The 26,360-nt window shown below is 36.4% G+C and overlaps 1 protein-coding gene across 1 annotated transcript in view; it reads left to right on the top strand.

The window, feature by feature from the left end:
- Positions 1-26,360, top strand: part of MEOX2 (mesenchyme homeobox 2) — a 55,321-nt gene that overhangs the window by 16,553 nt on the left and 12,408 nt on the right. The window contains exon 2 of the mRNA XM_009994938.1: positions 24,343-24,515. Within this exon, the coding sequence (XP_009993240.1) occupies positions 24,343-24,515 (173 nt within the window). The remainder of the gene's footprint in view (positions 1-24,342; positions 24,516-26,360) is intronic.

Raw genomic sequence — 26,360 nt, 5'->3', positions numbered from 1 at the left:
CAGGAATTATGTAGCCTTAAAACTTCCCTAAGCATGGTGTAGCACAGGACACATCAATTTATGTTCTACTTCCACATATCATGTGAACTGCTTTTTGTTTTCTTCTACAATTTACTCAGTAATTTTCTGTTTCTGCTACTGTGTTTTGTTTTATGCTGGTTTTCAGTCTGTACTGTCTTCAAATCTGTAAATTAATCTGTGACCATTTTTAGATACCCAAGAATGATAGATCCATGTTTTTTTAAATGTACTAAGCAATAAAATCTTGTTCCAAAATTTATTGTTTTGAAAGATACATTTTTACAATGACTTCATACAAACTTCATGTCTGCTACTAATAAAAAGAAAATATTGCAAATAGTACCTAACTGGGCATTTTGCTGAGTTAGTTTTTTATTCATCTTATTATACTAAGGAATTTAAAAGCTAGAAAAGCTGGCATTAAACTGAAAGGGCAATGGAAAGTTGGTAGCCTAAACATTTGTTTTGATTCATATGGAAAGAAAGAATTTGGACCAGATGCTGGAAAGAGCTCAGAACCCAGCAGCCCCTATTGTTCCTCATTTAGGTGCCTAAATGGTAACAGTCGGGTGTGCAGCTTTCTTGAAAGCTGATCCTTTTGTGTTGAGGCAGCTTTTAGGCTTTAGCCTATCTCTTCCTGGCTGTAGAACTTTAATGGTAAACATTTTATTCCAGAATTGTCCTTCATCTCTATCCTTTAAGGATTTGCTTATAGTTAAGAGGCGTATTGTTAATATTGCAGGGTTGCAACCCCTCCAGCATGTCCTGAGTTTTAAAAGTATGTGTCCCTCATGTTTCTTTCATACTGGGGACCTACTTTTTGGCATCTGATGCTCTGGTAATACATTTTCAAGGAGTTCAACCAGTGTGTGGTTGCTTGAAATGCAGTACATTCACATGCTTCTGTTTGCTTTAGATTTGCAATCCAGTAAAATATAATGTATTTTAAAGAAACCAGGGCTGTGCACCTTCTTCTATAACATAAACTCCTAGTCCTATAAATTTTTTTCAGTGAGACTTGCGGATGGCGTTGCTCAAGTTATTGTACTTATACTTCAAGGTTGATAATATACAGATGATCATAATATATGTAATTGCAGGATCAAGTCAAATCAAAATCAAACAAGGCATCTAGTGCACCTTCTTATAGTTCAAAAAGGACAGTAAAAATTAGCTCTTGATTTCACATAAGTTCTGTACACACAGACTCTCACACAAATGCAAACACTGTAAAAATATAGCTTGAACTTTTACTGTGCTGGGGGCTGTATAAGATACTATATTTGATGTAAAAGTATATTTGGATTTCATTATTGGATTATGTGTTCTAAAAATGTAGATATAATTACTAAAGGAAGGGGGCTATTAGTAGGCTTAAAGGGCTAAATTTTAATAAATAAACCACCATGCTACACTGTACCCCAAAAGCAGAGAAGATGGATGGCTTTGAAACAAGACACTAGAAAGAAACTGAGGAGAAAAAAGTTGAGTTCCCAAATCTACTGTCAACTTCTTGTATGAATTTGTCTACTAGAACACTTCCCAGAAGCGCCCAAGCAGTCTGCAGGGTTGGAAGTTAGCACATACAGGTCAGCCTCATGATTTTGCCAGGCAAACTGCCCCTGCTTAGAAAAAATTATGTTATTTTGACTAAATTACCCTGACTATACTTCCTACAGGAATCCCTGTGTAGATCCACTAATTTAATTTCCTCCAGAGTAATTTCAATAATCTTTACACAGTGCTGTACTTATTCCATACTTCAGATCTTCAGTTTGTAAAATGGGCAAAACTAGCGTACAGTTCCTTATGTATAAACAGAGCTAAACCATTTGGAATGTCAAGCTGGACTGGGGAGTGGAAGGAGTCAAAATGCAATGATGATTCCAGTTACTAAAGGATGGGTGAATTACCGATCAAGGCAATTTTGAATCTGAATCATTGTGGTTGGAAAAGACCTTTAAGACCTTTGAGCTGGTATGTGGCTCCAAAATGTAAGTACCACTTTTTATTTTATCATCCTAAATAAAGGCATTTTTATAATTTTGATGATTTTTTGAGCCAATTATTGACAGATGTGCTTTAGCCAACCATATGTATAGAGGTGATGTACAGATATATTTCTCTGCCTCAACAAAATATTCCAGCTTCTTTCCAAATGGTGTGTTTGTTTGGCTGATGCACAACCTCAGCCAGACATTTTTATGAAATTGAATCCAGATCAAATGGAATGCCCTGCTGACTGGCTGGATCTCAGTGCTTGCCTTGATCAATATTCCTCACCCTCATAGAAAATGGGCAGGTATGAGTTAGCTGGGATTTTCAACACAGGTTCCTATATGTTATCCATAAATCTATGTAGTCTTCTTTGACAGAAGGAATTACCACATTCAATTAGCATTTGAAGACTATAGCAATGTAGATTTGTTAGTGTCTTGCACTAGGATGTTTTTATTCATTTATTTTTCACACTGAGACCATGCAGTTCTCTGAGCCAACCTTCATGCATTGCAGACCTACCAACTGCTGAAAGCCCTGTGCCTGCCCTTTTTGTTGGAATATGTGATCAGCCATATTGTACAATTTATCTTGGGTCTCAGTGAAGCTTCATATAAAGTTTCATGTTTTATTTCTTTGATGTAAAATTCTCCTCTACAAGGAGCTGTTGTGAATTGCCATATCATGAATTGGCATATTGTGAATTTTCTCTACAGAACTAAGAAATTTTCTTCTATCCTGAAATTTAATTGGAAGAGATTGGACACTCAGTTTTTTCTTGCCTGTCACTGCCTGAATCAATGCCAGGAGATATTCAACAGTCCAGCTCCTTTTGCTGTATATTCAAGTCTAAATGTAGGCCATAAATATACCTGGATATTTTTCAGTACAGTGGTTATTACATTTCTGTACAGAGTTCTTGGAAATTGTGTGAAGGGTGCTATATAAATGTACAGATTAGAGTGAAGTGGATTAAACAGGACTGGACTTCTGGAACGCACATCACCTCTTACTATGAGTTCTCATAGTGTGGTTAAAGCCAGCCTGTACTGCATGAATTTATTATTTTTTTTTGTGATGTCCATTTAACCAATAAATCTGTCATCACTGACTGGTCTCCATTTCCTCTGAAATAAACAAATCACTATTAGGTTCTTTGAAGCAGCAGACTGCCAGGAAACACAAAAGTCACTTTTGCTTCATCCACAGAGATAAAATAGTTAGTAAGTGGAAATGAGCTGCAACTGAAGGAGCCTCAGTGTTCTCACACCTGCTAGAAAGTACAGTAGATTTCCACACAGCAGGAATTAAAACAAACCTCACTTCAGTGTGTTCAGTGAAAGTGAGCTTGCCTAGCCAAGAAATGAATTGCAGGCCCTTGGAAACTACTTAAAGAAAGCCAGTTTCACAGGGACAGAGGAAATTTGAAAGTGTCCAGGAAGCTCTTCTAGGTCCATGACGTCCATCGTGTCAGCTGTTGTTTGCGTGGTGCCATATTTGTGGCCTTCACACTTTTCTGACTCCCTTTTTGAACAAGATGGTCCTCTGCTTGCTGCACTTGCCGCTACATTCCAGAGGGAACCTCTCTGTGCCCTGTCTGTGTTTCCACCTGTTTTTTTACTGTTGAGCTGGGATTTATTTCTTTTCAGGCTCTGTTTCCCAACATTCTGTGTCTTAAGTCTTTGCTTTTACCTCTTCTCAATGTGAAAAATTAGTCTTGAAAAGCTAGTAAAGTCCTTCTTTCTGATTGTTCTTTGCTGAACTATTTCTGCTGCTGAAAAAGGATGTGGAAGTTAAGCTTCTGACAGGTGAGCAAAGTTGGGAATGCAAAAAAGTCTTGGGTTTGGGTTCTGTAACTCATTTTTAGGTTAACTAGTATAGTTATTGTCTTCATAAAAGTGCAGTAAAATGTTCCTGTTAAAAATGTGTAGTTACTTTCAGCAAAGTACCTTGAAGATTTCTTCCTAATAAAAGCTGACTTTTGTCTTGTACAAATGTTTGTAAATATGAAAACTACAAGAAACTGCTAATGGAAGCTGAACTCATGACAGGAACAATCAATAATAAAATAAAGATTACTTTTTTTAAGAAAACTCTGGTGGATATTTGTTAGGGGTAGATCCCTGGCCCAGGAAAACTTATGAGAATTTTTGAATAGGACAGCTTTACAACACAATTTATAAATAAAAATAGTTTATAAATAAAAAAACCCCACCTTTCTGAATTATTTATCCATTCAATTTTTGATACTGTTTCTGAATAATTTGGTGCTTGTTAAGAGTATTACCATCAGTATTTCTGATGTCACTTTTTTCTTTGTTGGAAAGCTGTTATTACAGTTTCAGTAAAAGTTCTATCTTGAATTTGGTTCCATAGTCAGTTTTTTTGGTTGTTGTTGTTGTTTGTTTGTTTTGGTGTTTTTTGTTGTGTTTTGGTTTTTTTTTTCCTTTAGTCCTATAAATAAAATTTTAATTTGTTCTTATCCAAATTCTTGTAAGTGACTTATTTTCAGACTTGTGCTGACATTCCACTCTATTTTTTATTGCTAGCAATTTTAATAGTTCACATTTTGAACTCATGATACGGCAGAAACTATTCTTGTAATCATTGCAAGCATAAACACAGGCCTTAGTTGTATCCTGTCCAAACACTTATTCTAAACCCTGTATTCAGATTGCTTTCCAATGTTTTGCATATATACTGAGTTTTGTAAGTTAATTTGGACTTTTAAAATATTTATTTTTTTTACCAGTCGTGACTTAAGGGGAACATTCCTGTATCTGTCACTTTCCTACCATGGACTGGGTGTTTGCATGCTCCCAGCACAGTGCTGAAGTCTCTCTATCTTCCTTGGTGGGAAGGTACTTTAGGCTTGAAGGAAGCTGGAGAGAAAGACAGTGCTGTGTGGAGCCAGGGAGATGTTCTTCACCACACTGCGTCCTGAGTCAGGAGCTTATCATTTGAGGGTGGGATGGAGCTGCTGTTATTCCTTTCTTTCTTGTTCTCTGGGTTCATGATTAGTTGCACTAGTGATGGGGGGGATGTGAAAAGCCGAGCCACGGTAAAATGGTATAAAACTAAACCAAAAGGAGTATGGCACTCGCAGATGCTAAATCTAATTTGGAAAACTTCTGGAAATAACTTGGGGCTCCAGTTGACAATATATATTTCCTGGCTCACATTTAATCCCACGCAAGTGGTGTTTTTGTTAGTAACAACAAAAGGGAGGAAAAGAAAGCCATGTATCTGTCTGACATATGTATGACAGTTCAATTTCTACCAAATACACTACTTGTTTATAAAACTGGGATTAGGTTCCAAATTACATTTACTAAAATATCCTGAAATGACTCCATACACAGTCTGAAAAAGGGCTTAGAGATGATTTTTCAAATGTGATTTTGGTAGCTTCAAGTCCTGAAAAGGCAGTGGTGGATAGTTTTTTTAAACTACACAACTGTTTAGGTCCTCGTGTATCACAGATACAATCTGGGATCATTAGGAACAAAGAATGAAATGGTGGGAAGAACTGGAGAGAACACGGGAGATAATAAAGTTGAATTTGCTAAAATCATTATATTCCAAATCTAGCTGGTAGGGACATAGGAAATATGACGTAGAAAGTACAAAGTCTAGTAATGTATTTATTTTTTCCTTTTTTCAACCTCCAGTTCTCTTTTTCATTGTTGTTTTATTTGTTTGTTTCTTGCTGTTGTTGTTTCCCAGAGAGTTAAAGCTGATGGCTGTTCACAGGAAGAAACATCTGCAGACCGGTATCTTTGTTATCAGTCAGGTAGCATGTAGCCTTCTGCATGGATGGGAATTCTGGTTTTGCCACTTTCAAGCTGATCTATCGAAAAAACAGCAAGGAAAAATACCCATAAGATTAAATAAGCACAGGTATACCCTAAAGAATGTGTGAGTAAGAATTGCATAAAGGTTCTTGGATTATGTAGTTCGATGATTTATTTATGTAACTACTAAAGCACCTTTCTACAGGAAGAAGGAAAATTTGAGGGCTACTAAACACTTAGCTCTACATGACATGAACTTCAAGGAATTTTGGTTATATGACAACTGTAAAGAATGTTTTTACATTTTACTGAGCAAATAAGGGATCACTTTCCGTGTTGATTCATTTAATATCTCTGAAGTTTTAAAGAATGCAAAGAAGAAACAGATTTTTTTCCAGTAGTAGGATGAGGTAGTGCTAAAATGAGATCTTCAAGCCATTGTAAATAATCCTGGAACTCAAAACTTTGAAACTTCTGTCTTTGATTTGATAGCTAGTTTTTTTTTTACAGTTAAATGCTTGTGAGTTTCCTGTTTGTCTTCCAACAAAAGATTGATCCCCAAAAGTATCATGCACACATTTAAAATCCACTCACAAAGATACTTCTTTTCTAAGAATTAATCCAGTTACATAAACCTAATTTTGAATTGAATGGGCGAGTTCCAGATAAGCATAAAATAATGTTGGGGGGTGTTCAGATGAAAAGCTACAGCCAGTTTTTCAAGGCTGGTTCACTATTTTTATTTATGCTAGTGGAGTACTTCTAGTGTATGATTAATTGAAATAGTAATCAGTTTTTAAGGTACTTAACTGGAACACACAGATGTCATGTTCATGAATTCTGTATATTAATAGGGCTGAAAATAATTAACTTCTTCCTGTGTGTACTACAGTGCTTTTGTTTGTGTTATGTGTATGTGCATAACTTATTAAATCAGAGTTAAGAGAGCTTTGTATCTGCTCCTGTAAGCCATGAACTCTGGAGCCACACTTCTTATGGGAATGGAGGTCAGTTTTAGTGGCAGAAAAGACATGGCTCTATGTTTGTGAGCCTCTCACACTACGAAGTTTGAGAATTGTTTCAGTGGAACAAAGCTGTCATGGAAAAGTCATATGTTGGAGACAAAAAGGTGCCAGGTTGTTCAAGCTATCTCTGGAGGGGGCTTTAAGCAGCTTGAGAGAGATCTCAAGCTGGATGCTTTACTTCAACGGGGAGCCAGTGCACAGAGCAGGAAAGGAAAAAGGAATGTCATGTGAATCTTCACGCTAAGCAGACTACTTGTGTGTTTATGTATTGACTCAAACTTTTTTCAGGATGTGTGACTTAATACCTGCATATGCGTTACATCAGTTAGCAACTTCTGCTCATTGCTGCCTGTTTTGTTTCGAGTAGGATGGGGCATAATCTTCATCATCTGGAGTGAGAGTCCAGCAGACTGAGAATCAATGCAGGCAAATACACAGGGGCCAGGCAGTGACAAGGGCATCTGCCTGCACATCTTAACATCAGGAGGAGGAGGGGAGAGGTGGAAAGCTTTCAGAGAGAAGGAAGCATTTCAGACAAGTACTTTGGTCCTGTCTAGAGTCAGCTATGCTATGTCCAAGTGATGATTTGTACCGGATGTAATATTACCATCTCCTACATTTTTCTTAATATTGATTTAGAGTAAACGAGGAGCTGAACATAATTTTTGGCATCTTAACATGATTGCCTTACTGGTTCTTAGATACTTTTGTAGAAATATTGAATGCTTTGAGAAAGAAAAGGTATAGATATTCCAAGACATTGTATTCATAGTGATTCACAAGGTTCTGGATCTGAGAGCAAAGTCTGTGATAATAACCAGCTAAAAATGGGATAGATATATTTGATGATCAATAGCAGCAGAAGATGGAGAGAAATTACTGATGTGGAACAGCTCTGTGGATCATGAAAGGTCACTTTCCTTAGAAAAACGGGTACAAAAGGCAGTATACTTTTCTGAGTACCTTCTACCACTTATTTTCACACTCACATTGCTGAGAGTTATGAAACAAGTTATTGTTTATATCCTGTATGAGGGCTTTGTGGGATTGTGATTTGTAAACAGATTTTCAGAACTAGATTTGAACTAATGAATTATGTGTGTTCTTTTACTAGGTTTTATTTTGGTTCCCCTAAACATCTCCAGTGTGCAAAGAGAGCTTCAAAATGGTTATTTTCTAAATGTGCTTAGGAAGATGAAAGTCTAAATACTGATAAGTGATTTTACCTCTGGGTAACTTGATGTGTGAGTTGTGTAAAAATAAATGACTGATTTTCATAACTCTCTTATTCATAAATGTTTATCTTGCATTTGCAAAGACAATACTGTACTTTCATAAATTGTCTGAAAAATAATGTTGGGTGATTGTGGCTTGTATTCCTGCTTCCTAAATATAGTTCTGGAGTTTTAGGTCAGATTTCTATGTATAAGGATCTCTTAATCTGTTTGAATTATTCATTTATAAAAGGAATAGATCAAAGCCACATCACATGTTACCAGTTAGTCATGTAGAAGATAAGCTAATTTATACCCACAAAGGCTGGTGTTTTTACATGTTAAAGCATCTGAATTACTATGTAGGTCAGTGGACATGAGTATCTGTTGCCCTAGCTCTCACCTTCTCACAAAGGTCTTCAAAAGTTTGCTGAGAACTATATATACATTTTCATGTTGCTTTTGTCCTTCCATTCTTGGCTTAGACCCCAAAATGTTTTTTTTTCCTTAGACTTCTGCTAAACACAAGATTGAGAACACTGTATATTTTGACCTTTTCCTATGATTCTTTAATTTCCCTCAACTTTCAAGATAAATTGTACTTTTTTCTTTTTTTTTTTTTTTTTGTCATAAGGATACTGTAAGGAATTTCAGGATTGCACTACTTAAGACCATGTTGACTCTGAGAAACAGACTGCATTGTCATTGCTTCTGCAGTTGAATCTCAGCAAGATGTGACCTCAACACCATCCTATGCCCTATCTGTAGACCTTTGACTAGATCATACACAATCTGACTCTCCCTTGCCCTTCTTTTCCCCCAGGTCTGTTATTTTAAATGTGAATTTTCTATGATACTATTTAAATACAAAACAATATGTAATTATACAAATCTGGCCAGTTATTGCCATACCTTGCTCAAATGAGGATCAAAGTCTTCTTCAAGATAGGAACTCATTTTTTTTGTTAAGATGAATAGGGAGACTATGTTGAAGGATTTCACAATTGTAATGTTTTCTCTCAGTCTTACCTTAAAAGTTGCTCTGGGATAATACCCAGGATGATGATAGCTGGGATGATGTCATCAACATTTTCACTTTATTAGTAATGCCACGAAGTGAGGTGCAGCACACGATAACTGATTTGTCAACTCTTGACAGCACAGACTTTCATTTTTTAGTATGTAGTGTCTAGTGTAATGAAGTGGCCCTTTAAGCAACACTGCTACACTAATACTAAAGAATAATATATTTGGAAGTTTCTCTGCCTCTTTCTATTTGTGCATACATATCTTCATTCAAAGAAAGACCTTCTGGGTCAACCAAACAAATTACCTCCCAGCTAGAGAACTAGCCTTTCTAGCTGACTCAGGTATCCTTCAGTCTTTGAACTGTAGTGTTTTCCAAGTAGTATTACAGAAAAGTATTTGTTTATTTCTTTCCTTTAGAGTTAGTAGGGTGATGGATTAGTGTTCTGCAAGTGTCTCTTCTCTGAGAATTAATTATGAATAATTTCAAGTAACAGCAAACTGTCTGAAATGGGTTTCTATCATAATTCAGTGCAAGTTAAAGCAAATAAAATAAAAACAAATCAGAGTTAGTTTTTCACTGATTAAAAGGCATTTCTGATGTATAAAGATACACAAAAGCAACTGTGGATCTATTCAGTAGCTTTTGGGGGCAGGGCACCATGTAAACAAATAATCCTGTTTGATTTGTATGTTAACATATGGGTGAATTAATGCTTATTAATATTGAAGGAGGATAGTTAACCTGAACGTCTTACCTAGTCACCATTGATACAATCCAAGAAGGAAAGACCAGTGTTTTTTTGATGTTCTCAGTCTTCTCTTACCAATACCTTCTTATTTTGTTCACTGAGCTGAAGATTAACTTGCAGTTACTGCAAGACAATTTTGGTTATGTCAAGAGCTTGAAGGGCTGACATCATGAACGTGAATGAAAAGAGAAAGAGGTTGATATTGAGATTTTCAATAGGGAATGGACAAGCTTGAAAGAGGTGAAATTTGCAGAATTAGGGAAGGAAGCCGTAACTGAAAAAAATGGCTTATGTATCCATTTTTATTGATATGACTTAAAAGCTAAGTGGAGGGAAAATGAGAACAATCAGTTGTAATCACATGATTATGAGATTTATTTCTTCAGCTTTAGATACAGATAAGCAGCTGAATGAGAGAACACCAAATAAGCAAGCATTCTAAATCACAACATAGAATAAATAAGTGATGTAACCAATGAGGTCTTTTATGGTGATGGCAGAGCAAAGTCTCCCTTAGAAATAAGGTAGAAAAGCACCACAACAAAACAAACTTCAAAGGGAAACTATAACTCTAGGAGCAATGTACTGGGATAGTCTAGTGGGTTAGGTAAAACACATGATACAAAATTCATTAATTTTGTTTGGTTTACATTTTGAGGCATGAGAAGACACAGATTTCCTGCTTTCAAAAAGAAAGTGAAAATATATGGGAGTAGGAAGGCACTAAATTGTGTTTAGAAAAAGCTTAGTGTTCAGCTAAATGCACAGATGCATAAACTAAACACTTTTTATGCCTAAACCACTGTTTATATAGTAATGAGGATTTTCCATCAGTCTCTTCAATTAAACAGTAGCTGTCTTTTTGCTGTTTAATGGAAACAGGGCAGTCTTGCATAAAAACATCAGATATATGAGCATATTACGCGCTTTTATCTTTTATATGAGCTCAGCATAGTCATAACCCTGACAGACCAAAATTTTAACCTCCTTCCTTTTGAATTTGGTCTCAGATTTGTGAAATGAACAGGGTCCAATTTTGCTGAAGAAGCAAGCTGAGGTTTGGGATGACAGAGAAAGTCGATATTCAGTTTTTGTTTTTGTTTTGAAACATGGAGAAAGCTTGTTTATGACTAGGAACATCCACCAAATGCTCTAACACCAGCATAAATAAACTATTTACTCAAACTCATGTTTACATCTGCAAAATAAGCTATTGCTTCATATTTTCATTCCCCCAGAGACCTATAAATCTCCTGAAAAACATTGCAACAATGTAAAACAACCCAGCACAGTTATTGGACAAGTACCACTTTTATAAGGCTGTGCTGTATCAGAGCATGCTCAGTCCAGCACCTACAATAGGTCCAAGCCTTGGTGACATTTGTTCTACTGACTGGAGTCACTAGGGACTGTGGAAAGGAAGGGGGATGCAAATCATGCTAGTTGGACATTTTAAATAACCAGGCAGCAAGCAGATGAATGCCAAAAGTGCTGTGTTGCTAAGGAGCTCTCAGCAGGAGTGGGTAAGAGGGAATTAAGTTGTTCAGTCCTTTACATCTGCCTCTTGACACTTCATCATATGACAGACAATGAGATCAGATGGTTCAGGTTTTCTTTTATATCAATGGACAGAATATCTATCAGCAAGTGTATTGCAGGGGTGGTTATGCTGAGCAAAAGCCCCACATTCTTAGACGTCCCTTTTGCCTCAAGACCCTGAACAGGGATGTGAGAGGCCCATATTTGGGGTGGCTAACAATGATTAAAAAAGGGTTGGAAAAACTTCTTTCTTGACATAAAGTTTTTTCAAAGCTATGCAATTTAAAATAAGATAGCCTTGACAAAAATAGCATAATGTCCAATCATCTTATTTAATTGGGCGGAAACTTAGTGACTGAGTAGTTCAAAATTAGATGGAATCAAGTTTTATATTGAAAAGAGTAATGTCCCAGATCTCGTGTCTAACTGCTATTAACTCATTTTTCTGGAAAGCTGCAGACCTTTATTCCGTTTCTTAATATACCTCCTGAATTTGTGCCTTTTCTGAGCTGCGTCCTACTCTTTTTCTGAGCTGCCAGACCAGAGTTCAGGAAGTATTTTTTGAGGTCCAGAGCAGGGATTTTTCTGCTTCTCCCTCCTCACTCCATTAGCACTGGCAAATGCAGAATTCATTGTTATTTCATGAAGTCCAGCCCTGGAATTGCTGGTTACTGGGATATGTGCTAGGATTTCATTGTTGCTCCAAGTCTCTGCTTTTTAGAGTACACTTCTACATCCTGTAGTAGGTATGCTAATAATTTTATTGCTCTGTTTTGCCCTTTTTCTGTGATTAGATAATCTCAACTACTGTGTCTATTCTTACTGCAGAGCATTCATCTCTAGATTATATGAATGGGAAGAAGAGCAAAGGAATAAACCAGCAATTTTGATCTCTTAGAAAGGTAGAGTTCAACACTTTCAGAGTAAAAAGGGGGGATGATGCTTTACCTCCAGCCTTCTAGCCATTACTGGCAGTGACACCACCAGCAGAGAATGTGGGGACAGATGTGGGTTGTTTTACAAAATAGTTAAGTAATCTTTGTATTTGTTCCCAGTGTTAAAGCTTTTAGGCTGGAGAAAAAAGTTTTACGTACCTAACTTGTATCTTCCATTATAATGAATGTTACTTATTTATTTTTTTATCCCAGTAGCAGAAGGTATTTAAAATGTGCATTGTTTAAAAAAAGTAAAATAAATACTGTCTGGGATTGAAAAACATTTATAGGATTTACTATGCTTTGACATGCACTGTCAGACTATTTCACTAGCACGTTACTTCACCAGGAAGACCTTACTTTCCAGCTGATATGCAGCAAGTTGTGTGAGGTGAATGATGGAAGAGTCAGACCATATTATTTAACATTTGTGTGCCAAAGGGCCTCTCTTATATGGGAAAATAAATGTTTCTACTTTTGTATTAGTTTAGTGATCACAGAAAGTCTTTCCATTACTGAGAAAGAGTTGGAAATGAAGCTGGGGACAGTATGACCTTTTGATTTGACTAACATACTGTGGACTTGTGGTTTAATTATTGGATACTTTTGGGTTTTGGGTGATTCTTTTCTTTTTTTCTAATTATATCTCTTCTCAAAGTGCTCAGCTGGGACCTGAACTTCCTATACACACTGACATATTTGCAAAATCAGGCCCTTATTGCTGCACTTTTCTCTTTCCAAATTAAAAATTAAGACTATGTAAGGGAATATAAAATACTTCAAAAGCAACAGATCATTTTAGAGGTTTAAAGGAGGCTTCAACCTTTTAGTTACTTTAACTATAGCCCCTCTTTATATCATAAATATAAAAGGGGACAGTACAAGAAGACAAGGATGGCATAGAAGTTTGCCATCACAAAAGCTATACTTGAATCAGTAGTTGAAGTGACCTCCCTTCTTAGATGCATGTTGAGTATTTTCTTGCACTCTAATCTTCAAATAATAGGAAGTACTACAAACCATTGTGTTGCAGCTTTTTGCTCACATCTAAGTTGAATGGTTGTTTTTTTTATTGCAGCCTGGCAAAGCTTTCCATTATGAGTCACAGATTTCAACTGTACAAGTTTGATAGTTAGCAGTCAAGAAAGAATATTAATCAAAAAGCTTCCCTAGACTATAAAATTAATAGTATAATAGATTTAGCAGAAAAATTAAACCTGCAATGTTAGTTAGATTTTATTTCTTTTACAGATTTATTTCCTTTAGGTATTATAGGTACCTATTCCGGGTTTTCTGTTTAATTATGTGAGCATTTTTTCGTCCCTTAACAATCGTACTATAGTTGGAAAGAGGAAATTGTGTTAGCTTCAAACATGACAAATCCTTTGGGTGTTTTTAATGGATTCTGCCATTAACGATAATCATTTGAGAAAACACAAAAAAAAGGAAAATGTGGCACGTTGCTAAGAAGGAGAACCTGCAAGTCAAAAACAGCTGATAGCACCTCTAAAGTAGTCCTTAGGAGGTTTTCTATTTAGTATTAACAGATAGTAATAGCTTTAAGTAAAAAATGAAGCTTTCATGGTTGGTCTGAAAGGCAATGGTATAAATAGCTTAAGCATCTGAAAAATTTTATTTTATAACCCTTTTTATTTTGGTTTGCCCTGAAAGACAGGTAATTCCATTTAATTGCATGTGGCAAAGTAGTTTCCACTGTTTCTCCATTTTTATAGTTAGTGTTACACTTCAGCACAATGTTGTAAAGTAAACTGTGAATGAAATAGTAGGATACACCAAGAACAGCTACCCTGTTTGGTGAGAGTGTGTGTTTTTTTCTTCTCTTCAAAACAGTCTGGATATCTACTAAGGTATGTTACGAGCACAGCTGGGCCTGTTGGCTTCATTTTAATGCTTTCTGAGGGATAATAAGATTTACAAAACATGTCACTAAAACATATGCAGGCATATGCATTTACACAGAAATCTATGATACTTCTTAAAGACCCAGACAGGGATTACATTTGCGCCTCATGCTGAAAGCTGTAGTGCCACAGTAGCTGAGCCATGTCCAACAGGGGCAGCCACCAAGGCAGGGAGCAACCACGTGGAATCACTCATTAAGACTGTGAAATGGAAGGTGATTTGTGATCCTCCAGTTCTGCAAAGTGATTGGAAAGAAAAAAAAATACACAACAAAAAAACAAAGGAGAAAGGGCATGGTAACATAGGATTAAGCAGAAATACTGGATGTTAGAATTTCTCCAGACACTGCCTTTTTCTGTCTCATGTTCAACATATATAAATTTTTCACTACATCATTAAGGATTTCCAAAGAAATCTGTTCCATGATTAATGGAAAAAAAAAATAAAATTAGCCAGTGAAACACACATGGAAGAATTACACTGAAAAATACCCCTGTGAAAAGGCTTCCTGTTTCCTGTAGCAGCAAAATAATTCTTAGAAAGAGTTAAAGTAGAATTGTTGGTACCAATTTATATTTTCCTTTGTGTAACTGTATGCTGAAGACCTGCTTTGGAAAGATGGGTGAGTAAGGCAATATGGAGCCCTAAAGAAACTCCCAACTGCATTAAACTTCTGTAAGTGTTTCAACTTTTATTGCTTACTATGGAAAACTAAAATCCTGGATTCTTTGGCTTACGTGCAAACTATTTATTTCTTTGTTCGGACAGGAGCTCATGCAATTGCAGTAAATTTTTTTTTAAAGCAAACTTAGAAGTCAGCAAGATTTTGACTGTAGGTTCTGCGTGCGTATTTTGAGAAAATACATACGTAGGAGCCTAAGAAAATACTTTTCTTTAATCAACTCAAGACTTCTCATGATCATATACAAAGTAAGCTGGGACTTATAAAAGGATCAGAATTGGCTCTGACACCCTTGTGACTGAGAAGCAATTCCACTGCAATTCTTGAGCTTGCCCCAGCTTGCCCACTGTAATTTGGGGAAGAACTTGGGCTGCCTTTAGAAACTGGCCCAAATGACATACTTTTTTCTGGGCCATTTGCTCTTGTGAAGGTACATATTGTAGCATGATCTGTTACAAGATCTACAAGTATTACCATAGATTCTAGTTTTTACTTACCTTCTTTTTTTTAAAATGTAATGTCTTGTGTGTGAGGAGTGGGGGCAATGGCACTGTCTATATATAGTATGTCAGCTATGGAAGGAAGAGCATAAGGCTATACAGCTGGGAAGTCTGGAAATTACACCTTCCTTTCCACAACCTTTGAATAAGATGACTATAGTGACTATGTGTGGAAAACATCAAGTCTATTAACATATGGATAAAACACAAGTATTGGTTATTAGAGCGTTATTTAGAAATCCACAAGGAAGATTTATTGTAGTGATATCTGAAAATTAAATAATTGAGATCTTTACATGGAGTAATCAAGTTTGTAACACATTGTTAAAAGTGTTTTACTCCTAGATTCGATGAATAGTATCCACAAGGTCTGAACTTACTAAGCAGCAGAATTATTAGCAAGAGCTGAATGCCATTTGCAAAGCAGACATCACTCATCCTGTGGCAGGAATATGATGTTGTGTTAAATGGAAGAGACTTTGGATGTAAATTTGAAAGCACGTAAAACTACTGGCTATTTATATAAAGAAGTTAATAGAGAAACAAGGTTTGTAAAATACATTGCTTGACATATGTTTCCATCCTCACTGTAGTTTGGATTCTTAATATTAACAGTGGCAGTCTGGCTTTGCAGACAAAAGAAGTAATGCAGCTATTTTAATTATATTTACACTCAAGATCATGCATGCAGCATCAGTATAATTTCTCTATATATTTCCTAGCAGCAAGTCATGGCAACATATTTTTCCATTCCTTAGCCTTGTCTCTATTTTTCCTGGCAATATCTTAAGCTAAGTATTTGGTATTCTGTGTCACATAAAGTGGAGCAACCTCAACCATATTTTAACTATGACAAACAAGCAGATCTACACATACTTGTGAGAAGGCATCTCCTCAAAAAGCTTACTGGCCAAAAGAATTAAAACATCTAGAGCACACTCTTTATCACTAAAGTATTTTTGTTTTCTTCCTTTTTCAGAATTGAATTAAATATGGCCTTTTGCTAAACCTGAGTCCCAGAACACTGCCTATGTTGACTGCTCTAGTATTTTTGGCAGGACAAGGGTCTTCCTGATTCATAAAGCTAAAATGAAAACTACAATCCATCACTTTAGAGAGATAAGACTTGTTGAGAGGTGTTTATCTAACCGAGTTCTTCGTTGTGCTCTTTACTCTTCCCTACAGCTTGTAGTGCCTTAGATCTCTCATGTACCATCTTTGCAGAAAAAAATCTATTTTTCTAAGAATTTCTGTACAACCAAGTAGGGCCAAAAGGAGTATTTTAATGTCTCCGTGGGGTTCCCATAGAGCTGCTGTACAGGGAAAGGCTTCATCAGTCTGTTGATGATGACTGAGGCACACAATGCTTGGGGCGGGTTTGGTTGCTCTTTACTTATATTCTGTTTCCTTTGGGTAGAAAAGAGCCTCTGTGGGAGATGTCTAGGATGTAAGACTCAAGAAAAGAAAGATTATATAAACTCGTATCTCAGTTTCTGTTTTTTTCCAGTTGGATGTCTTTTTTCTAAGAGGTTTCTACATGGAAAATTCTTGGTTTAATTTTGAAGGTTATCTCTTACCCAGGAGGACTCATGGCTAATCTGTTGGCAGATGCTACTGGCAGCTCTCACTTTCATTTAATACAACTATTCTACATTAAAGTGAATTATAAAAATGCGTTGGTAAATAGGCAAACAATCACCTAATGTGTGTTATTCTATGCTGCATGTATAAGATGTCTCTCCAGAACTCCAAGTGGGAATTGGAAGTCCTACTGGAGAAAGTTGTGTTAAAATTCAGCCCGTGAGGCTTCTTTAATGAAAATACTGCTGACTTTTAAGAGATATTTTCAGGTGTTTCTTAAGGTGTCTTTCAAGTCTTCTTTGCTAACATGAGCTGCAATTACACAACATTTGGGACCAAGAGTGGCACCTTCCACATGAAGATCTGCCAGCTAGTGTCACTATTCATAGGAGAGAATTCAAATGTTGTCTTGCATATTTGCATGGTTTGGAAAAGATGTGACATGTACAGACTATGTAGTTAGATCGATGAGATGACCTGGCAGAAACACATCTTTTCCAGCATGGGTATCTTCAAGAATCTGGAGCATTCACTCTCACAGTGCTATGAATCAGTGTTTCTGATTCTGCAGTATAATTCCTAGGCTTGTACTTTCAGGAGGCATTAATAGCAAAAAAACTTGGCAACAACTAGTAGGTAATGGTTTAGGACAGTATGTAATGTGTTTCAGAATACCCACAGGTTTTGCTGTGCCAGTTCATGTTTTTTTGGGGAGTGGATATGAGGCTGTTTCAAATTGTAGATTGTCACAGACTGGGTTAGAAAGTGTTAACTCCATAAGCAAACAAAAGTTTGTTTTCATTAGAATGAAAATAAGGATTCATGCAATTTTGGCATTGTGCTACTGTGCAGCTTTGCCCATTTGCACACGCACAGTTTTAATAATGGAAATGATGATGTTTTTTCTGATTTTCAGAATGGATTCTCTAAACACATTTAGTGAATTGCAGCTCCAGAGATACTTTAATGATGCTCAAAAGAAGCACTCAGACAAAATATGTTCAGTTATTTGGATTGGTACTTTGAGTTGAGCAAAATCTTCTAGGAATATTATTTAAATTACTTTAAAGACAGGGAAAATGATGAAACAGAAATAGATTAAGTCTACAGCATTTGGTTGCACAGTCTCAGTGCAAGTAAGAGAAAGTGCATCAAAGTAAGCACAGCTACGTAGTTTTGTATAGCCCTGGATTAAACTATTTTTTTTTGTACAAAAATTACACTAAAAATTAGCAAGTAAGGATTTAAATTAGGATTCTAATAAGCAGTGGACAATATTTTGAACACAGGGTAAGTTTACACATGAATTCTGAGCAAATTTTAAATTAAAATAGAAACAAACATCACAGAAAAACTACATAGCATTCTCTATTAAATGTCAAAAATGTTTGAAAGTGATTGTTTCTGGTTCAATCTTGTTCTCACATGTACTTGCTGGCAAATCAATAGGGACCATATGGAGACCTTTATGCCAGGTCCTTGCTTGTGTCTCAGTAAACTACTTTATTTTGTCAGAAAATATAATTAACTGTAAAGTATCAGAAACAATTAGATGAGGGAATTCAGCTGTATACTAGTCCTCTACTTCATAATATCCCTTTACAACTATAATAGCACAAACTTACTTATTTTCTTCATACTCCTATTTCAGATTAATGATCCTTTTCTAGATTATTCCCCTAATACTGAAGCATTTTTCCTTAAATTCATATTGCTAATAATTGAAGGGAAAAAAAAAGAAGTAATTTTGATTTGAAACACATATCATTGCATATCATTGTTGTGTTCTATTAATGGTTAGAAGCTCTTGTTTACATGTTATTGAGGTAAACAAATGTGGAGGAATTAAGTTTGAAAGCAATGCTCTTCCTCACAACATTAAACTAGTAAAGTAACAAGTAACAAGTAACATTGATTTATTTGTAGAGATTGCTTAATTGTAAAGTAAATAAGTAAAATTTATAAAGTAAATAAAAACCAGTATAGGAAGGTATGCAATTAAAAACATTTAATTTATCCAACTTCACTATAGATATATATGTTTAGAATTAGTTTGTTCATAGTAGGGACTTTCTGAGAATAAGTGTTGCAAGATGTGAGTCAAAGTTGAAAACCTAAGTGTTGAATAACAATCATTGGGGTGAAATCTCAATGGCCTTTTTATCACAAATTGTTAGTGATTGTCACTACTCACTCTCAGGATCTGAAAACCATTTGCAACTTCTAATAGAGCACTACCAATCTGACTTTTTTTTTTTTTTCTTGTTTGGGGTCTTACATGGTAGGTATTAACTGAAAGTTCATTTCCATCTGAGAAATAAAGGTACATCATGTGCCTAGGTGGCCAAGAAAGTCAATGGCATTCTGGCTTGTATTAGAAATAGTGTGACCAGGAGAAGCAGAGAGGTGATTGTCCTCCTGTACTCAGCACTGGTGAGGCCACGCCTGGAGTATTGTGTCCAGTTTTGTGCACCTCAGTTCAAGAGAGGTATCAAGGTGCTGAAGTGAGTACAGAGGAGGGCAATGAAGCTGGAGAAGGGCCTAGAGAATAAATCTTATGAAGAACACTTGAAGGAGCTGGGAATGTTTAGTTTGAGGAAGAGGAGGCTGAGGGGAGACCTCATCAGTCTCTACAACTACCTGAAAGGTCATTGCAGAGAGGTTGGTGCTGGTCACTTTCACAGGTAATTAGTGACAGAACAAGAGGGAATGGCTTCAAGCTGCAACAGACTAGGGTTAAACTGGATATTAGGAAAAAAAAAATCACAAAAAGAGTGGTTAGACACTGGAATAGGCTGCCTGGGGAGGTGGTTGAGTCACCATCCCTGGATGTGTTTAAGGGTTGTTTGGATGTGGTGTTGGTGGATATGGTTTAGGAGAGAACTTTGTAGAGTAGGGATGATGGTTGGACTTGGTGATCCCAAGAGTCTTTTCCAACCTGAATAGTTCTATGATTCTGTGATCATTTGTTGCATTAATCAAGAAAAACTAGCAGGTGCTTCTTGCATATTTTGCCTGTGACTCTGACCCTACCTACTCAGCAGCAGATCTTTGTGTCTTGGAACATTTGACCAGTCTCTTTTCTCTATTCTGTGAGCTGTCCTTTTTCCCCCTAGTCATGCATCAAAAGTAAAAATATTAAAATGACCCCTTTTTATATTCTACACAATGGAGTTAGATTCTGTGTTTGCTTGCTATGATGTAGACAGAAGGGAACACAAATTTAGGCAAGACAATGCACATGTTAGGGTTAACAGCAAGTTTTTTCTTAAGGTGAAGTAACTTTTAAGGGTGGGAATATTGTGATTAGTAACTATTTTGTTTGTTGTGTGTTTTTTGGGTTTTGGTGTTTTTGTTTTTTGTTTGTTTGTTTGTTTGTTTTTTAAACTGAGCTATTTTTAAACTCAAGAAAAATGTAAGACTCCAAATGATCTGTAGAACAGTAATTTATAACTTAGACCATCTTTCCAAATTGTACTTTCTACATCAACTACCAAGAGTGTCTTTGTCTAACAGGAAATATTAATGATGTTGCCTGGAATTTTGGAAAATTGCTAAAAACAGTTCTGAGAAAGAGGTATGACCTGCATCCTTCAAAGCAGCATTTAACTGCCACATTACTTGACATCCAAAGAACAAAAGTTTACAAAAGAGAGACTGATAAGGTACTAATACCTTCATGTAGGCTACATCTTTTGAGAGTGTGCCAGAATGTGCCTGGGAGATGGCAGAAGACAGACAATATAGATTGCTGCATTTTTCATCAAGTGGTTTGTACCATCTGTATATATTTTATATGTGCCTTTTGAGAGTCAAGGAGTGTAACTTAGATCCCCCTAGGCTTTGTTCTCTGCCTCTACACCTACCATTTGGCTTAAGATGTAGCCAGCAGAAGAACTAAGGTTGTTGAGACTTTTTTCTTGTCTTAATTGCAACAGCTGCAAAACAGATGTAGGCTGACATGAGTTCTGCCAAAAATCTCTTCCAAGTCTCCCACCCACCAAAGAGAAGTTAGTCAGGTGATACAGAGACCTGAAGGTCAGAAAAAGATAGAAGCTCCTGATCCTGGCTCTATAGACACTGTTAAAAAGAAGCAATCTGAAAATAGATTTACCACTAATAGATTTACTGCTAGATTTACTGCTTTGGAAATTAAAACCCCCAAAATTTATGGAAGTGACATTTCCAAAAATTACTATCCAAGTAACATGATGTCAATGGGAAATAAAATGGGCGGTCTGTGCATGAAGGAGAGCAACACTAGCTGAAAAAGGCAAATGACAGCAAGAGTTCTTAACCAGTGTTCACCTAACTGGCACCTATCTAAGTTTCTTTCTAGATATATTTTAAATATCTCAAATGCATTAAGAAAAATACCTTGTCTTGCTGGCCAGATCTTTGCTGAATGATATTTCCTAGGATTACAGTCGTTCTATTGCTTGAAACTCAGTACTGAGAGGGAGTCAGTTTTCTGTCTACCTGTCTCAGGCTTCTGCATAACTTTCCAAACTTTGCTTTCAGCAATATTTGAATATATCAGGGTTTGTATTGTTTTCAGAGTATCTTTGCTATTAAAAAAAACATTCAATTGCATTCACAACAAAGAAATAAACCCCCCAGGCTTTTCCCTTATGAAATCATACTGCTAACAAAACTGCGGCTGCCAGGCACTTATAATCCAGCATTCACTTAAATGTAGTATCCAGCAATGGCAGAAATGCCTAAATAACCAATTGTCCAATCATGCCTATATTCACACAGAATCTGCATGGGCTAAAATTGCTAGCATCCTCTGTGCTGGCAAAGATGAAGGACAAATGCTACTTTTTTTCCCTTTCCTTATATCAATATCCCAGGAACCTGGAATGTAGGTACTAAGTGCATTTGTAAATCGGGAACTCAGAAACATGAGTGTTAACTTGAAAAATGACTTGGCTCCTTACGGTTTTACTGGCTGTACAGTAATTCTGTTTTCCTCATGGAAAAATTGCTTGTCTTATGGGTCTTGCTCACTTACAGAGATCAGTATCCTGAGAGCTGATAGGATGAGTATTCCTGAAGGTTCTCCCTTTGACCACTCATGATAGCAGTAACTACCAAATTTTTACACCCTTGAACCCACATTCTGTTCCATTTCCCTGCTTACATCTTAATTTCTAGTATTTCTTTTTCAATAGGGTGTCATTGTCATCTGTAGGTGCATTACTTTTATTTAAGGTTACACTATTTTGTTTGGAAACCAGTGAGCTGTGGATCTTTCTTACAGTGAGTACTGACCTGGGAAGACTTCTTGGCTCATGTCCTCACACAAGCACAGGTTTACCAAGACAGTTATGGGGCTTAAGCAATGACTTGCACTAAGTGCATTTCTGTGTCCTACTGCAGTTAAGGAGTATGCATACCTACCTACCACGTCTGGTGGTTTAAGAACAGTAAGCCTGAGTACTAAGAATAATTATTCAGATACCTCTCTTCAGTGATTCACTGGAATCCTGATGTAGGGGTTTAAGTCTTTAAATTCAGGTCATCTACATAGTATTGGGACCTTATAATGAGGTGGCAGATAAGGAAATTTCAAGGAAGAGCAGTGTGCATGTTTCTACAATGGAAAAATAGGGAGAAAAGTTACAATGACTGTAGTTCACCAACCAGTATGAAGGAAGAAATGTGGACTTTTAGGTTCAAGGAGATTTTGATCTGTCAAGTTTTCTGTGTTGAGTTTGGATGATGGACCTTGGCCTCGCACTGCAGTCCCTAGGGTGGGCAATGTAAGGGGATCCTCTCCTAGGAAATCCCTATTCCAATTATGGCTGAACAGCTCTCAAACCCACTCAATAACTTTGGTGGATACGCTCAGTCATACAACCTACAGTACATCTGAAGCACATCTGAACAACCTGCATATCTGAAGAAAAGTTCTGGGTGTCATGTTAGTGCAAGTTAAGAAGTTTGGTAGTTTTAAGCCATTAGCTTTAAAACATTTTGAATTAATGACTGTAGCACTGAGTCAAGCATCAACAATTCTCATTAAAAAAAAAAAAAAAAAGTTCCCTTCCAAGCAACAGAGTAACTGACAAAAAGTGAAAACATTTTTATACCTTTATAAAGTGTAGATAGTTGACCGTAGTTTTGAAACTAGACTCACTGGCCAGTTGGACAGTCTCAGGCATGTCGATGATTCATCTGACAGAGTCCCAGGGAGTGATTTCTTGCAGGCCTGTTCATTTGGATGTTGATGCAGGTTTCTATTTAAATCACCAGCTGAAGTGTGAATTATTCTGTGACATTTTTAAGATGGTTCATGAGGCCAGAATTTGACTAATGATACTCCTACTGATCTCCTGCTAATTTTGGATTTATAGGTGTTGTATCATACCCAAGCTTATAAATGCCTGGTCTTTTAAAATTATTATTATTTTTTTCCTTTTCTACTCTCTCTCTTTTCTTTTTCTTTTTTTGTTGTTTTGTTTTGGGCTTTTTTTGTTTTGGTTTGTTTTTTGTTTTGTTTTGTTTTCTGTTAGCTTTTTTTTTTTACAGTTTGATCTCTTTGCATGTATTTAAAGAGACTTCACTGACAGCAACAGAATGACTGTCACTGCATTCAGTAGTTATGTTCAGGACCGCATGTATTTGTTTCTGAGATTAAAAGGAAACCAGGAGGATGATAATGAAACTTTCAGCAAAGCTCATCTGATTGTGACCAAACTTTTCCCTACGTAATGAGCTGTAGTAGTAGCAAATTTCCTACACTGATGCCAGCTATGACATGACCTCCCTATCCGTACCATGCATGAGTAGGAGGAAATCTCATTATCACATGGGACATGCTCACCAATTTCTTTTTGATGTGTGTTGAATTTCCTATGCTTTTTCTATTGCTTTTCCCTGTAAGTGTAACTGGACTAAACCTTAAAGTGTATTCCTTAAAATACAGCTTTGGCTTAAGGCATTAGTGAAATGATAGGAGAGAGAGATTCTTGAAGTATTACTCATTAAGACACTAATCAGATGATACACATCCTGTGCTAGTTGGATGAGAGTTGCCAGAAGTGGGAAGGAGTCAAAGTTTTGCAGAAATTCTACTGAGAACTGTTAGGAAATGAAACATTGGAAGGTTTTAAGCTGAAGTTTGGTGGGTGTGAATGGAAGCAGCAGCTCATATCTGTCAGAACTTCTGTTGCTTTCCAGATTTATGGTGAAGAATCCATAGGTATGAAAGTAAGGGTGTGTTTCCAAGAAGAAAGTTTGGAGAATGTAACTTGAGCATGTTGTTATCTCTGGGTATGTTTCCTATTTAGGGACACTTGCCATTAACTTCAATTTCTAAATTTTTTCTCTTTTTTTTTTTTCAGATTCCCAAGAAGGAAACTACAAGTCAGAGGTCAACAGTAAACCCAGAAAGGAAAGGACAGCTTTCACCAAGGAGCAAATCAGAGAGCTAGAAGCAGAATTTGCTCATCATAACTATTTGACCAGGCTGAGGCGATATGAGATAGCAGTAAACCTTGACCTCACTGAAAGACAGGTATGGACTTTAAATGCTTGCTTGATATTTACCAGTGGTTAGTAGCTCTTCACAAGGGAGCTCTTGCTTATTGTACCAATAGATATGTTGATATATCACATTTAATGTTTCTAGAAAAACAAAATATATGTTTATTTTATTTCTGCTTTGCAAGTAATTTATATTTTTATATATGCTAGCTCCAGATTAGTTTCACCTAGTAGGCAGAGATGGAAGATAAAAGCATGAGTAAAATGTCTGTTAAACTGGTGCACATATTTTCTATCTGCCCACACTAATGGCTGAAGAAGGGGTAGGTCCCAAATACTGTATGCAGAAGCAGTTGATTTGGCTGCATGCAACAAATATGAGCATCTTGTTTTAGTCTATGAAATATATGCCATTTGTCCAGAGTTTCTGAACATCCTGTTTCCAGATGGCAGCAAGAATGGGAACACCAGCTAAACTGGAATAAAAGCATTTTTAACCACTTTACCTTACCCTGTGCTCTGAAAAGCAGAGATGATGGAATTTCTTATTGCTGTTGTTGGTTTCCTGCTCACAAAACCCTGGTTCAGGAAACACTTCTGCATGTGCTCAAATTTCATCATGCATGTTGTCACATTGATTTCTAATGGAAATATTAATGTTAACCATGTACTGAAGTGTTTCAGGATCTCATCCCAACACACTAAATAGATAGTAAAGTCACAACTTCAAAGAATAATTACATTGACATACACATTTAAAACTGTGTTTTGGTTAAAACATTTAGAATACTGAATTAAATTACACCAAATCTGTTTAAATATTACCTACAGCTTTATCATTAAAACTGAAAGCTTTTTGCCCACTGACAGTCATCCCTCCTTCAGGAATCAATATTAGATAGAGGGATTGCTATAGATCCGTAAGATTGTGATATATTTGAAGGAAGGTATCAAAACAGCACCACAATTTGTGAACTCTAGTAGAAGTTTTGCAATTTTCTTGAGTTTCGTTAGCACCTGGTATAAGTAAATGTGTCAGTGAAAATCCAGCTTTTTCTATACATGCAAACACACATTTACACACAGAAGCAAATGAAATATATTTTTTTCTTTGAAGGCTACTAGAGAATGCCCATCCCTTCCAAGTTGTCAAGGAGTCAGTAATTTCTCTTGTTTGACTTAAACACATTGCCAGATTCCACTGGGGTAGTTTTCAGTTACTGAAATATGTCTTCTATATTTGTAAAGCACATCATTTTGTATCAAGCAACTGATACAATTTTGTCTTTTTCATTTCCACTGACTAAGGTAAGCTGAGACAATTAGCTTAACTTCCACACCTGATTTTGGCAGCTAAGGGAAGAAGGAATGAATTCTTGTCTCAGTGACAAAGTTGGTGTGAAACTGAATAATGATAAATAGATTTAAAAAAATATCTGCTGGCCAATATGAGTGGAATCAGCTGAATTCAGAAAACATATCCTCTTACTTAATATAATGGTGGATTTGGCCTGGAATTTAACTATTGCCCTTGGTAAATTCTTTATTCCTTTCTTCAAAGATTGGGTTGAGTAATGCAATTAAATGAAGTGACAGTTCATTATTCTAAAGGAAGCAGTTAAAATAAAAATATTTAACATATTGAAAAAGGACAAATGAATATTGACTATGGTCTCTGGAGGAGAAAAGGCAGCCTGTGCCACACAAGTGCAGAGAATCACTAAAGTCATGACACCTCTTGCTTTTTTCTAGTTGTCACATAATGTTGGTTCTAAGCATTATGTAATCTAATTATTCTCTGCTTCCCTAGATTATCACAGAGTGCAATCAAACTTCTAAAGTTCCTCCTCCCTCCCTCCCTCCCTCCCTCCCTCCC

The sequence above is a fragment of the Chaetura pelagica genome, unplaced genomic scaffold (assembly GCF_000747805.2).
Source record: "Chaetura pelagica isolate M959 unplaced genomic scaffold, ChaPel_1.0 scaffold12, whole genome shotgun sequence".
Taxonomy (NCBI): domain Eukaryota; kingdom Metazoa; phylum Chordata; class Aves; order Apodiformes; family Apodidae; genus Chaetura; species Chaetura pelagica.
Note: the sequence above shows the minus strand (reverse complement) of the source record. Positions and strands in the feature narration are given on the sequence as shown.